The sequence below is a fragment of the Dermochelys coriacea genome, chromosome 7 (genome assembly GCF_009764565.3).
Source record: "Dermochelys coriacea isolate rDerCor1 chromosome 7, rDerCor1.pri.v4, whole genome shotgun sequence".
Lineage (NCBI taxonomy): Eukaryota > Metazoa > Chordata > Testudines > Dermochelyidae > Dermochelys > Dermochelys coriacea.
Window position 1 is genome coordinate 96,626,554 of NC_050074.1, and position 13,539 is coordinate 96,640,092.

General features: G+C 44.4%; 2 protein-coding genes across 2 annotated transcripts; one reads left to right on the top strand and one right to left on the bottom strand.

The window, feature by feature from the left end:
- The first annotated feature begins 221 nt into the window (after positions 1–221).
- LOC119859386 (homeobox protein vex1-like) lies at positions 222–4,822 on the top strand. Its single transcript, XM_038411453.2, has 3 exons — positions 222–854; positions 1,311–1,552; positions 4,125–4,822. The coding sequence occupies exons 1-3, from the start codon at positions 494–496 to the stop codon at positions 4,494–4,496; spliced, it is 975 nt and encodes a 324-aa protein (XP_038267381.2). The 5' UTR covers positions 222–493; the 3' UTR covers positions 4,497–4,822.
- Positions 4,823–6,793: 1,971 nt separating this feature from the next.
- On the bottom strand, positions 6,794–12,531 carry LOC119858968 (homeobox protein vent1-like). Its single transcript, XM_038410568.2, has 3 exons — positions 11,522–12,531; positions 11,052–11,284; positions 6,794–10,085 (listed from the first exon to the last, which is right to left on the bottom strand). Exons 1-3 carry the CDS (start codon positions 11,775–11,777, stop codon positions 9,726–9,728), a joined length of 849 nt encoding a protein of 282 aa, XP_038266496.2. The 5' UTR covers positions 11,778–12,531; the 3' UTR covers positions 6,794–9,725.
- Between the last annotated feature and the right edge of the window lie 1,008 nt (positions 12,532–13,539).

The following is a 13,539-nucleotide window of genomic DNA, read 5'->3' on the forward strand; positions in this document are numbered from 1 at the left end:
TTTGCAAGCAGGGGAGCAGACAGTGTGGGTATTTCCAGCTCCGTGGCGAGCGATCGGGCAGCGTCTTGGGAGCTTTCTTCAAACAGCACGTTCTGAATCTTTAAAAAAGAAAAGGAGGACTTGTGGCCCCTTAGAGACTAACAAATTTATTTGAGCATAAGCTTTCGTGAGCTACAGCTCACTTCATAGTCTCTAAGGTGCCACAAGTACTCCTTTTCTGAATCTTTGTTCTTGATGGTCGAAGATAAAGATTTAAAATCCTCGAATAGCTCAAACGCGTCAGTAGCTGGAGTGAGTAAAACAAAAGTGCAGGCCCTGATGTAATTATTACCAGCTGTATCATTAGGGGGTGATTCCGAGATGAACTTGGCGCCAGGTCAGGTAGCCTTGAGTTCTGTTAACAACTGTGTTCAGAGATTAGTCGGATGTAACAATCACCTGAAAGGGGAGATTAAAGGGTCTCAATGGGATCCTTTGTTCTCGGCCTCATTTGATGCTTTGGGGCCATTTCAAATCACGTCGCGGAGGAGCTTTAAATATTTGGAGACCCAGGGGGATGGTTAGTCGGCCTGCTGTGGCGAGGAAGGGCTCTAAGGGGCAAAGGGCACGGAGGATGGAGAAGGGGTCTTTCTCGGTGGAGTGGCTCGCTCAGAGCAGCCATGAGAAAGCCCAATCTGCAAGCGGGGTGTCTTCCACCCACCACCCGCCGCGGGGCGACCAGTCCCTGCCCAGGAATGTAGCCAGAGCCCGCGCCAGCGGCGATCAAGAGAAGAGAAACCCAGCGCGTACCAGGCCAAGCACTAGGAGCCGAGAGAGACCGCCTGAGGGCGCCCGGCGGAGTGCGGGAGACCAAGGTGAGTGCCAGCCTTGCCCATCCACATGTGGAGTGGGGCAAGAGAAAGAGTCATCGGGGCGGGATTCTAGTCGATCCCGGCCAGAGAGAAAAGGGTCCCCAAGTCTAGGGGACAATCGCAGTCTCTGTCTATGGAAGGGCGGCAGGCTAGGGGGACCCCAGTGGGGCAGAGACTTGTTAGGAAGCTGAGCCCTAAACTCCAGTTCATGTAGGCTGAGCCGGCCTGCGGGTGGTGAGGTCACTAGGAGTCCTCCGTGATAGAGGTCAGGCGTGGGGAGAAGGGCCCTGGGGGGACATGGAGGCCCCATGTCAGTGTCCCCTGGCCAGCTGAATTCAGCATATAATGCCACGTGGCCAGGGCCGGCTGGGGCATGAGGCTGCCCCCCTCCTGGCTGCGGGTGAGGCTGCTCTGGGGCGTGGGGGTCTCTCTTCTCACGCCTTGCTCCCATTATTCCAGCTGCCCTGGGCGAGCTGGTGGAAAGTGGCCCAAGCAGCGCCGCGTCCAGCCCGAAGGAGGCGGAGGCAGGCGGGGAAGGCAGCGGCTCGGAGAGCGCCAGCTGCACCCAGGCGGGGCGGCCCCGCACCAAGTTCTCGGCCTCGCAGCTGCAGGAGCTGGAGAGGAGCTTCCGGGAGCAGCGCTACATTGGGGCCAGCGAGAAGCGGCGGCTGTCCAAGGTGCTGAAGCTCTCTCAGACCCAGGTGAGGGACAAACCAGGGGGGACTGGGGGTGCCCAGCCGCTCAGGCTTAGACCTCAAGAGAACACCTCTTCCCTGTGTGTGTGTGGGGGGGGGGCAATATATTCACGCGAAGCCGCCCCCTATTGTGACAGAGGCCAAGTGTGCGAGAGAGAGTCATGGGCTCGGATCTTCTGTAAACCTTTTCTAGTCCCTCGGCTGGAGCTCCACTAGCCTTAGCTAAGGCGTGTACTAGCCCTACATTGATTCTACCCTCAGCCTTCCCCCAGCTTAATTCAATGCGCCTGATCCTGTCTGGGATTAGGTATCTCCTAAACAGCGCCACATGTGTAATATGGAGGCCTCATAGTGTCAATACTTGCTCCAGAACATTGCTATTATTAATTCCCTAGTCACCGCACAAGCGGATAGGTAGCCCCGAAAAGATCAGAATCTAATTTGACAAGATGTTACAAGTGGGCGTTACAAAAAGTGAATGGGACAGAGGACGAGCACTTATAACAGGAATACATACATATACAGGCTAGTTATGGGCACAATTTGATCGTTTCAAGTCCTAGTTATGTGTTCAGATTTAAAGGATCTATAATGAATAGAGATCAGCAATGCCCATGGGCCATCTACTGTCATGAGGTGGCCACAACAGAGAAAGCAACAGCCAAGAAATCACATGGGAAACCAGTGGGCAGCTCCTCTGTAAGAAAGGGAAAGGGAGTCAGGAGGGGGGCTGAGCAGCAGGCAGGAAGGAGAAAGGAATGCAGAGAAAGTCCATGGACCAGCAGCTTGCAAGCTAGGAGTCCCTGCACAACAGTGGTAGGCTCTGCAATTTCTGAGCCCCACATAGAATGATAGAACCCACAGGGTTAGAATGGACCACAAGACGCATCTAGTCTAACCCCTCCAAGATGCAGGATTTTTTGTGTCTAAAACACATCAATATAAAGCAGAGTTTAGGACTTACCAAGAATGACAAAAATAAACAAAAAAAAAACAGGGCAGAAAATCTCAGAGCAGGAGTCTGGGGTTGCACTATAGTGCTAAAAATACATGTCTGACACTTAGTAATTCTGAACCGTCTAAAAAAAAACATTTTCAGATACAAACTTTGTTAAATGGGAGATAGGGGTGAACCCTATATCACCACAGTGAAAAATAACCCTTAAAACAAGATAATTTCCCCCCCTCCCCCAATAAGAGACAATGAAAATTAAACACATTACATCAGAGAAGCTGGAAATACTATAGCTAAGATTCCACTTTTTATACCACAGAAATGCATATCAAAAGTCACCCCATGTTCTCTTACATCAATTTGACAACACAAACAATGAGCCAGATTTATTCCTGGCTTTCAGTGGATACAACTCCTCTAAAATCAATGTTATTGTATCTACTCTGGCCCAATATGAATGGCAAATAACCTACATGCAAATAACATTGCATGCTTATATGATCAGACACTCCCAACATGCATTTTACTAGACTTCTCTAGGCCCAGTTAAGTCAGCAGGAGTAGTTGTACTTAAAGTTGAGCCTATGCTTAAATATATGCAGGAGCTTTAGTTTGAATTTTAAAATTAATGCACATTAAAGTCTTATTGAAACAGAGGTCCACCTGGGTTTGCAAATTCACATAACTAATGACTTTATGTAGGATTACATAGTCTATTAAAAATATTTGGCCATTTCATTATTCAAGAGTGTACTGGAGAAAAACATTCATATACTAATCACCAAAGATAGGCTGCCAAATGCAAGTGCTGCTGGATGCAGCTACCCTATCTACAAATGCAAACCTCCTGCAACCCAAAATCTCTTAATGGTAAAAGCATAGCGTGGTGAGGGAACAAAAGATCAATTTAGGAAATGTGATAGCAGAAACATTGGGAGGGAAAGAGGGTAGTATGGAATAGAGTTAATGTTTGGGTAAGCTTCCTGCACACTGCCATACTATCTAATTTTGGTTGTTTGTTTTTTTTTACAGTGGAACCTTAACTGAATGTTCAGGCTAACAAAGATTGCACAATTTAATATTCTCTGGGTGTTTCCTCTGAAGTAAACTGGTTTCTTTCCATATTAAATCTGAATTAAGTTTGCTGAAGAATAGGGGCCAAATTCTGTGGTTCTCTCTCTCTTGGTACTTATATGGACCCCAGTACTGTAGTATGAAGGAGGTGCGGTGGCTGAGTGGTTAAGGCACTCAGCTATAATTCTGAAGGTCTGGGTCTGAGTCTCTCTTGATCTCATACTGAAAGGCCACTTCCAGTTCATTCAGCTGAAAAATGGTTACCTGCTACATTGAGTTAGGGCAGTCAAAGGTGATCTGACATGATGCTCTGGCCACATCACTCCCTTGTGGACATTGGCTATGAAACTGCATCCTTGGGGAACTTTGACTGTTGTGTGAGAGTCTTACTGAAGTCAGGGAAATTGCTCCAGCTTCACATAGTTGTAACAGCAGAATTTGGCCAATGATCAACAACAGTTTAATGCATTTCTAAAACTTCAAAAACCATTGCATATCTTTATTTGGCAAAATAAATAAGTAATAGTCTCTTGGATTTTTATTTTTCAGATAAAAACCTGGTTCCAGAACCGTCGTATGAAGTTCAAGCGACAGACCCAAGATGCCAGGGTTGAAGCTCTCTTTTCAGGCTTACTTCTACCTTATCCTTACCCAGACATCCAGACACCCAGTTATCCCCCTGGGATGGAGTTCAACGTCTCCTCTGCTGCTGCTGTGACCTGTTCCCTTCACCCAGCTATGCCAAGTCCAGCTCTGCTGCTGCCTTCTGCTCCAACTCAATCTCTTCAGGCAGTTGTGCCAACCCCAGCCCTGCTGGTGACTACTGCTCCAGGATTTTCTTATCAGTCTACAATTCCAACAGTCTCTCTAACCCAGAATCATAATAGACTGAGATTCCAACCATATCTTCCTCCCTCTTAAACATGAATAAAAGTGCTCTGAGCTGCGAAATGAACTTTTTAAAAATGAACTACCTGAAATCATAAAGAGTACTTATTTAATTTAACTTATTTTTATTATAGTCAATATTTAAAAACTTTTTGGTTATTTTGTTTTTAAAGCAGTGTTTTTAAATGGACACAGTCAAGTACAGGTTCAAAATGATAATTAGAATAGGCTGACAAATGGTAGAGCAAGGAGTTGATATTGCAAAAATTCTACTCTGTTCCGTCAACCCAACATGTTGCCATTAAAACTTCAGTGAAAACTCTTAAGTCTCAAACAACTCTGGGAATAATGGTGTGGGAATATAGGAGTGATTTTGCTCTGATTATTAATTTGTAATAACCCAACACTTTATCAATAAGTTATAACTGTCTCTGCAGAAACAGTGTCACTCAGCCAACTGTTGCCTACTGAATCCTAGTTGCAGAAATATTAATCTATTATAATAGCTCATGTAGTTCATAAGAACGTGGCAGGGATGGTGGTGGAATTGTTTAACAAGTGCATGGGGGGACAATAGGGTGTTTTTAGTTTCTAAGACTAGTACTTTACCAGAATTCACGAGTCAAAATATTAACACTTGACAATGTCCCTTTAAAAACATTGTCAAACTACTTCTAAGGAAACTTTTGTAATAATTACAGTAATGGGAACAACTGACCGAAACAAGGTGTGTGCTTGTGAGTGGCAAACACAGAAGTTGAAACAATTATATGGGACTAGGGACCATTGTGGCTTTCATAAGTTCATTTGTGAGTAGAGGCACCTTGTAATTAAATATTTTCTTGGAAAATTAAACTGTCAGAACCAACATCCATTTTCTATGAAATAGCTACCACTAGCAAGCCAGAATGTCTCTTGTAATTAATGCTTGTTTCTTTATATTTCATGGAATCAAATCTTTTATTTAAAACTCCTATTTCAGGGATTCTTTCCTAAATAAGGACGGCAGGATGTGTTCTGCAGTGTAATCACAGATAATTGCTTAGTGCCTTGTGAATTTAAGATTTGAGCATTGCAAAATTTACATTTTACATGAATTTTAATATTCAAATTCCACAAATAGCTAGTCATTTACAAGTGTCATCCAAGGCCAGTTAACTTCAGGATGTTACTCACAAATTGTATCTATGTGTACATAATAGAATATGAACTGACTCAGCATGAGTGTTTAAAATAAAAGGTGACTTGTTTTATTACTCTCAACTTCATGGCAGTTGTTTTGTAATACGATAACTTTGGAAGGCTCTATGTGATCAACTTCAAGGAATGGTCTGGGCAGCCAGAGCTTAATAGCCCTCTATTGCTTCCTGCTCATATCAGTGATAGCTGCTTCACTCCCTGCCTGGGGACTGAAATGAGAGACTTAGAAGGAAGGCTGGTGGGATTGGGAAGAGGGACAAGAATGCTAATTTGTAGGTAAGCAGTGGGGACTGGGGGCCTGGAGGTGGAAAATAGATGGGTAGGGGGCAAAGAAGGTAATGGAGGGAGGAAAAAGTGGGAGTGGTGAGGGAAGCAGGGACCCCTGTATGGGAAAAAAACTGGGCTGGTGGGTAAGGAAGGACTCAAATGGAGGAGAAACATGGACCTGTCTCTGGCATGTGGTGGAGGGGACCATGACAAACACATAGAACCTGCCATGAGCCGGGGGTGAGGAAGGCTTACAGAAAGTCCCTGAAATAGAGGATGGGAGAGTAAGCACATAAGGAGCTTGTGTGGGATGAAAGGATTCTCTACTGCATGAATAACCTTAGCCTAGAGAAGTGTAACACTTTCATCCAGGTTCATGACTGTGAAGTACCAGCATTCTGATGTTAGAGGTCACCTATGGCTTACAACACTCCCTTCCTTTTTTTGTTTTGCCTATGGGAACAGTACAAACAACTATTTACTGAATCGGTTAAGGTTGCTCAACTGCATATACTAACAGAGCTGTGAAAACTCCTACAACAAGAAGTAGGCAAAAAGTTTGTCTTCCCTACCCCAGCTTTCTGTTTTTGGCAAAAAGTGCAAATTCAAAAACACATGTTTTGTGAATTCATGCCAGTTTGCCTGAATTATTATATTAATGTGATCAAAAAGCCTCAAGACTTCAACATTTTTGAAATTAAATGTTTTTTTGGTTCAAAAAGACTAAAATTGAAGGAAACTTCAAAACATTAAAAAAAGTTTCAGCTCAAACTAAGTGTTTTGTTTGAGCCAAAATGATTTTTTTTTATTTAAAAACAAAAATACACTTTGATTCACCAAGAATTTTGAAGAGTTTTTATTCTGGGTCAACCCACAACTAATTCTGCCTCTCATAAACCCCCTCCCCATTTTTTTGAATCATAAGCAAATGGAAAAATTCATTATCTCTAGAATCATGATTTTCCTCTTAGAAAGCACATGTTTGCACTTATGCTCACACAAAAAAATGCAGTCTTTATTTCAGGGAAGTGAAGGGAGAGAAAAGGATTGGTTTGGGGGTGAACTTAATGCCTCTATGCTGAGGCATCAGGACAAGAAATTGAATGTTTCTTTCCTATATCTAGCTGCAGCAATGTTTGGGGGTAGTCATTGATACAGATACAATGTGGCTGGAGAGCTAAAGCAGCAACGCAGTGGCCCCATCTCAAGGGCCAAAAGGGTGTGTTTTTCAATCATGTTAAGCACAAATAAAAAGCCCTATTATGGCCCAAACTACACTACAAAGTTAGATCAACTTAACAATGGACAGAGGAGCTTATGGCACACTGGGCTTCCTACCCCTTGCACCATGCTTTGCATCCACACAAGCAGACAAGTATGCATGTCAGGGGTTCCGGAACAATTTTTATAGTGAGGTGCTGATGATGGAAACCATATATTTGGTGTCTGTTTTTACTACTTTAACCAAGGGGATGCAGCAGCATCCCTAGTTCCAGCACCACTGATTCATGTATGCAATATACAAACTTTGGCAGCTGTATATGGACATGCTTCAATGGGCTTTTTCAATTGTATTTAACTGGATTAAAAATACACGCTCCCCAACCCCCCATCAATAAAGGGCCAGTTTTCTAACCAAGGTTAATTCAAACAATTGAAAAGCCCTGTTAAGATCTAACAACTAAAGCCATGTTAACTAGCTGCAGTAAAGCATGGAGGTAGGAGGAGAGTCTAACATGCCTAACCAACACAGTTTCAATGATTGTAGCCTGTACCTTAACAAGGCTTTCTAGTTGTGCTACACCCTTTTCTCATTGTAGTCACAGAGTTTAAGGGCAGGAGGGAACACCAGATCGCCCTCCTGTCTATTACAGGTCACTAAACACAACCCAGCCACCTCCACATCAAGCCCAACAGCCAGAATTAAACTAATCTCCTCAGGCCTGTAATATTTCAAACTATTTCATGCTATAGGCAAAGACATACTCATTTGTGGCTCTACTGATGCCTTAGCACAGAAGCAGGGGGCTCTCATCTCCAGTTTCCTCCATACAACCAAGATTAGTCAGTCCAGAATGTTATTTCAGGAGGAAGGAGGAAATGAGTATAGCTACTAAAGGAACTAAAAAAAGTGATGAAATCAAGAGCAACATTTTTAAAGGGGAGCAATTTTTCCGTGTTTCTTCTGCAAAAAAAATATTGCTTTACTAAAAAGTTACATGGAGCATTCAATACTTCTCTGTCAAGTCCTTGTGCCAAATTTTTAAATTAAAATTCCATTTAAAAAGGGATTTCATTCATACTTTAAGGCAAAGATTTTCAAGAATATGTTACGTTCCTAAATAGCACTCTTGAAAATTAGCCTAAGTACCCAGCAATTTCCACTGAAGTCAATTGGAAGCAAATCCCAGCATCTATACCTCATTTTTCCCCCATAGGAGAAATAGTAATACCTATTTCAAGAGCTTGTCTGCACACAAAAGTTGCACCATTTCCACTGCAAGTTTTGTAATCGATTTAAACTGATAAAGCCCATGCATGCACACTCCTTTAGAAGTTTATAGCAATGTAGTTTAATTCAGTAAATTACCAATGAAATTAAATCAATATAAATCAGTGCAACTATTCTATGTTCTATCTTTGTAAAACATTTTGAGGTTTTTGAATGGAAGATGCAATGGAAGTGTAAAGCAGTAATTTATGATCACAAAACAACTAACTGACTAGCACTTTGCTCCCTCCTGTAAATAATGCTCCCCTTCCCCAATAATTTATACAGAATCCTATTATAGAAACACTATGCAGTACTGAGATCACAAGACAGTACATTGTACTCTTTTAAGGAGCGTAAAAGTTTTAATTTTCACTGGCTGTAAAAACAGGCCAGTTAACACTTGGATGAGAATAGGAAAAGAGGACTTGGTCAAAGTCACAAATTGCATAACTGCCAACTCAGGAGCAGGAAAGGATGACAAGACAATCTGTAAACTCTTAGTTCCAATGTGCCACATAATCCTAACTGGGTGTTCTTGTTATACAATATAAAACACTGAAATGGTATTTCTATGTGTATAATCTCATCAGAAGCCATTAATTCACTGCCAGCTTTCTGACTATAAGAAGAGTATTACTACCAACAATTAGCAAACCTGAAACCTAATTGTATCTGGTTTCTTTGTTGGATATGCACAGAAAAAACTATTAGATGAACAACATTACTATAACAAAGCCTCCAGATTGATAGTTTCTTCACAGTTGATAAGATTTTGCTATAGGTTAAATGTTTGCATAATATTTTCAAGTATGGGACTCCAGCAGTTGGTTTTGCCTCTCTAAAACAATGAATTTTATCTCATAGCCTTGCCTACGTGGTGTGGATCCTAGTGTAGGTAAGGCTGTGTGGTCAAACCTGTACAAAATTTGCTTTCATCACATCTACATTAGGGTTCTCACCAGTGCCAGCAGTAGGTCCAGTGGAATTCTCCTCCTGTGGCCAGACTAATTGTCAATATGGAATGTATACCAAAAGATCCTTTTAAGCATCCACACACTAAAAGAAGATAGCATAGTCTATCAGAATCCTTCAGATCAGTAACCTTCAAATTACATAGGTTGGGTATAAACCCAAGAATTAGGACTAGAGTGCCTCATACAGCATTCAATCTCAATTAAATACAATTATACTTAATTTAGGTATGAATCTTTATATTTAAACTTTGTATTAAAACATACACTTCTACAGATATTTTATGTACATAATATAATACCTTTCTCATATCTTCCACTTTGCTTTGGTTATAATGTTTGAAGAGAATTAAATTGCTTGTTGTCCATTTTGTTCTGTATAACTGGATGGACAGAGAATTGTGGTAGAAAGTGTTGGTGGAAAAAAGGTAAATCATGTGCCCTAACGGTGTATGATGGGTTTGGGGAGTCATATATTTGAAAGGAAGAGTTGAATTCTAAAGCACAATTAGGAGCAAAAGGCAGAAGTCTTTGTTGCTGTGGACTAGGATAGTGGTAATAATCCTGTAACATATTTGGTGGGGTCCCTTGCTTATAGCCATAGAAGGGATCTGAAGATATGAGGGTATGATGATGGTCTTGTATTTGCCTCTTAAGTTTCATCCTGCGATTCTGGAACCAGGTTTTGACCTGGGGGTGGAAAAATAAAGTAATGTTAAAGAAATCAGGGTCCTAACAGAATAATTTATAAACTATCATGTATTCAGAGCATCTGTAACTGAACTCACTTGTGATCCACAGTGTAGTCGGAGTTAAAATAACTTGTTAAAGCACTGATCTGCTCAGCAGAAAAATGTCCATATTGTGTAATCTCATAATTTATTATTTACTGTGTGCAATTGCCAGAGATAGCTACCGCAAAGACCTAATCAGGGGCTTCATCCAGTTTCCATTTCAGTCAATGGGAAGTCACTGACCCCAACGGGAGCATGTTAGGGACCCAAATCTTGAATCCATTAATTGTGAACAGCCCTTGACCGATTCTACTCAAGCTGTTAACCAGTGCATAAGCAAGCGCTTGCAGGATCGGAGCCTTATTTAGTAACTAAGTTTTCTGTCCACGTGAATATCAAATAAAAACATTTATCAACATCAGATCCCGGTTGTATTTTTAAGTTTTAAAAAAGATTAAGTACAAATGTTTAAGAGAGTTTAAAGATACTCTTCGGACGCATGAAAACGTGGGATTAGGCTTCTAGTAAATCCTGCACTTTCTTTAATGGACAACACGCCGTGCCCTGCGTTTATAGGCCGTGTTTGTAAACAAGGCCGTGGCAATTTGAATACCAGTCCCCAACAACAAGAAATCATAACCAGTTATCTTTACGCTCAGCACCCGTGCGGTTTTACATATGGAGAGCCTGGACAAGTATGAATCAGTGCTCTCTCTGTTCAAGTGAGGTGGAGAAACTGAGGCACCACGGGACCTGACTGAAGCCAAGGGGCAGCTGGAGGGGCTCAGCGTCTCTGAACACGCCCCTGCAGCAAGGGGAGCAGCGGGACCAAGAGCGGCGAGCGGCCCAAAGCTCCCCAGCCCGGCGCGTGTGGCTCTAACCGGCTGTCTCTGTGCCGTGGCGCCGCGGGTCGGGCACTGACCTGAACCTCGGACAGCTGAAGAGCGGCCGCCAGCTTCTTCCTCTCCGCCGCCCCCAGGTACTTCAGCCGCTTGAAGGTTTTCTCCAGCTTGCAGACCTGCTCCGGGGCGAAGGCGGCCCGCGCCCTGCGCTGCTGGGGCTCGTCCTCCCCCGGCGGCGAGGGGATGCAGGAGGCGGCGCTTTCGCTCTCGTACCCGGAGGACTCGTCCGCGCTCACCCAGCCGCCCTCGGGAGCTGCGAAGGCGGAGAGTAGGTTAGGGCTCCGGTGCCCAGCGGGGGTAAAGCAGCCTGATCCAGCCCCTTGGCTTGCGAGCCGCTCCCCTGCTCCCCCAGCCAGGGCAGCTGGGCAACTGCCCCTTCCTTCCCGCTCACCCCCGACCAGCTGGAGGCTCGTCCTCTCGGCCGCATCAGGACCCTAGTTCCCCCTCCAGCACCAACCACCACCTCCCGCTGGGCTTGCCTCGGGCTTACCGGGACTTGCTCGGTCATTGGGCAACTCCTGGGGCTTGGTGTCTTCCAGCTCCCCTCGGCACGAGCTCCTGGGCTGGAGCTGGCCCCCGGCCGAGGCTCCCCCTTTGGGCTTTGCTTTGGCCAGGCGGGGACTCCTGCTGAAGGAGGTGGGAGCCCGCGGAGGAGGCACGCAGCAGATGTGAGGCCTGCCCGCTGGCCTTTGCTCCTCGCTGTCAGGCTGGGCCGGGAAGCCCACGGAGCAGGCGGCCTCGCCCATGGCGAGCGGCGGCTGAAGGAGCTAGGCTCAGGAAGGAGCTGCCTGCAGCTCCCTCGGCCTAGCTAGAGCTGCTCGGCTAGAGAGGAGGGCAGGTGGGTGGGGGGGCCTCCGTTTATTTATAGGGGGGCCTCCCCCGCAGGCTCGTTTGCAAGTGTGAATCCACATCAAAGTACGGAGAGAAAAGAGATAACAGCCGTCAGTTAGGAGTAGAGTTCACACGTCTGGCAAATGTCTGCAGCCCCTGGCTCCAGAGAGTCTGCAGGATCGTTTCTGCCCCCCTTGAAATGCAAACCTGCTCTGTGCCCCTCCTGATTCTCCCCTGGAGGCGGGAGTGGCGGCATGGACAATTCCAGCCGCACCAAACAAAAGACCAGCAAAAGGGCTTTTAAAGACAGTTACACTCCAGCTAATGGCAGAACGATGGGGTTCAATCATGTCCCTTCCAAACATCGATGGACTAACACAAAAGGCACATACGACATATTTAAAATTGCATAGATCTCCAAGCATTAGCAACCCCATCTCATTACAGCCATAATCAGGGAGCTCCTTAGGGCAGGGGCGTGAATGGAGCAGGGGTTTTGTATCTTTATCATGCAAGGTCCCTGTTCTGTGTCTGAGAACATTTATCACCCATTAACACAACCCAGAACTCTGTTATAACAGAGATTTTACATCAATCCCTGCCTTTCAAAATGCAGATCTAAATGAAGCTACCACGTAATCCTTTGAAATGTCCTCTTTAAACTGGCAGTATATATTTCAGACACAAGGTGGATGAGGTCATATCTTTTATTGGACCAATTTCTCTAGCTGGCCCAATAAAAGATATGACCTCACCCACCTTGTCTGCCCACTATCCTGAGCCCAACAGGCTACAACACTGAAACTGTTTTTCGGGTCGGCAAAAGCCGTAGGGGGACTCCTGGACTCCTGCTTAAGGGGAGAATGAGGTGTAGTTTAGCAATCATGTAACACAAAACGTTACTACGTGGTAAATAAATGTCATGATCGATTTCCTATCAGAATCCCGTCTACATTCCCTATCAATACCCGAATCCCTTCTACTGTAAACTAATGAGCGGAAGAAATCCAAGTCCATTGTAAAGGTCGTAGGGAGACGTCAAAAGTCTGGGTTGGCTCGATTTCCCAGCTCCGGGCTGTATTATTGCCGTGTTTCTGGTTTAATGGATACAAATTGAACCCTGCACTCCTCTCAGCTTGAATTTGGCGCCAATTGTCTAGCCAGAAATGTAGCCAATCTTTCACCAACGCCTGGAAGATTAGCGATCAAAGCGATACAGGACCTCTTCAACTTCAAACTACCCCAATTTACACGTTATTTATAAAGCATGGCTTCGCCTCTGTGATGCAAGGGGCAGAGAATGCTAAGAACCGCCCAGGGGGTTAATCACTGTAAGTATATAATAAACGGTATTAGAAAACCTGTCACTGAGGTTTCAAGCATTTTCTGCGTTTAGATAAGCCAGTGGAAAAACATACAGCAAGCACAAATGAATCGGCTATAAAAGACACCGGGACACCATATATTCAGATTGTTCCTAATTGGGAGAGCAAACAGAAGATATTCCCTCTCTAACCCTGAATCCTGATACCAGGGCCCTCTTCTTACAGGGGCTAAACTTCTAGTGAACTCACTGAGGCCCCGGTGAAACCCACCAGAACTGAAGGATTTGACTCAAACTCTCATCTAATAAACAGCGTGTTTGTTTCTTCTTCCTATAACTAGATTATTGATCAT

Bases quoted from the DNA above. Each gene is read 5' to 3' on its own strand.
- LOC119859386 (XM_038411453.2), top strand. From the start codon at position 494: ATGCTTTGGGGCCATTTCAAATCACGTCGCGGAGGAGCTTTAAATATT. The intron at 855-1,310 runs GTGAGTGCCAGC...CCATTATTCCAG, and splicing joins GCGGAGTGCGGGAGACCAAG to CTGCCCTGGGCGAGCTGGTG. The intron at 1,553-4,124 runs GTGAGGGACAAA...TTTATTTTTCAG, and splicing joins TGAAGCTCTCTCAGACCCAG to ATAAAAACCTGGTTCCAGAA.
- LOC119858968 (XM_038410568.2), bottom strand. From the start codon at position 11,777: ATGGGCGAGGCCGCCTGCTCCGTGGGCTTCCCGGCCCAGCCTGACAGC. The intron at 11,285-11,521 runs GTAAGCCCGAGG...CCGCCTTCGCAG, and splicing joins CAATGACCGAGCAAGTCCCG to CTCCCGAGGGCGGCTGGGTG. The intron at 10,086-11,051 runs GTCAGTGCCCGA...TTCCACCCCCAG, and splicing joins TTCAGCTGTCCGAGGTTCAG to GTCAAAACCTGGTTCCAGAA.